The 780-nt window shown below is 38.1% G+C and overlaps 1 protein-coding gene across 3 annotated transcripts in view; it reads right to left on the reverse strand.

Annotated features, from left to right (window-relative positions):
- The window catches only part of usp28 (ubiquitin specific peptidase 28), a 29,112-nt gene extending 28,332 nt beyond the window's left edge, over positions 1-780 (reverse strand). For all 3 annotated transcript variants that reach the window (XM_024266199.2, XM_024266200.2, XM_024266198.2), the window contains exon 1: positions 53-780. In XM_024266199.2, the coding sequence (XP_024121967.1) occupies positions 53-97 (45 nt within the window). In that variant the 5' untranslated portion in view covers positions 98-780. The remainder of the gene's footprint in view (positions 1-52) is intronic.

Consider the following 780-nt stretch of genomic DNA (forward strand, 5'->3'; position numbering starts at 1 on the left):
TTAGAATTGTGTTAGTTTCCGTTAGTTCTCCACTCTTCACCCTCGCGCTCACCGACTGCGTAGACGGGTCTCCATTCTCCGTCTGTTCGGCTATCATCGCTATTTTCTTCCAGTTTCTTCAAATCTTTGACTGAACTCAGTCCCGCTCAAGCCAGCTCCATCTGTCAAGCGCCGCGAGCGACCGGGCAGCTGCGCGCGCGCTCACTAAACAGCGCGCGGTCACAAGGAAAGCACGCACGTGACTAAACCGAGGAACAACTTTTCACCTCTGAGAGGTTCAATACTTTTATAAGATTGTCTTTAGTTATTATTTTTTAAGTAACATAAAGTTCTGTTAATGTTTTTAGCTTTAGTATAAGTTTATGTTTGGATCATACCATTTGTTCAGGGGTGTCCCTGGACGGGGTCAAAGGGGGCCATGGTCCCTTCACTGTTAGCACACACCCAATGAGGTGCTTTCTTCAAGTTACTTTCAGTAAACATTAGTTAATTTCATTTTTCATGAATTTATGGAAGTATGTTGTGTTCAATAAAAAAATTAAAATAAATAAACGGGGGACTTATTTATGGGTCTTTCTGGTCTCTCCAGAATTCAGGAGAAAGATTTAAGAGTTAATGACTTCAGCTTTCTAACTATATTTAAATTTTGTTTTATGTAGATGATTTGTATAAAAAGTGCTGTTTTTGATTGACTCACTGAAAAAAATTAAAATTATTCCCTTTTTTTATTAGAAATCATTTCTAAATCCTCGATTTCTCTAAAGTCTATACATTAATTTA

The sequence above is a fragment of the Oryzias melastigma genome, linkage group LG14 (assembly GCF_002922805.2).
Source record: "Oryzias melastigma strain HK-1 linkage group LG14, ASM292280v2, whole genome shotgun sequence".
Taxonomy (NCBI): Eukaryota; Metazoa; Chordata; class Actinopteri; order Beloniformes; family Adrianichthyidae; genus Oryzias; species Oryzias melastigma.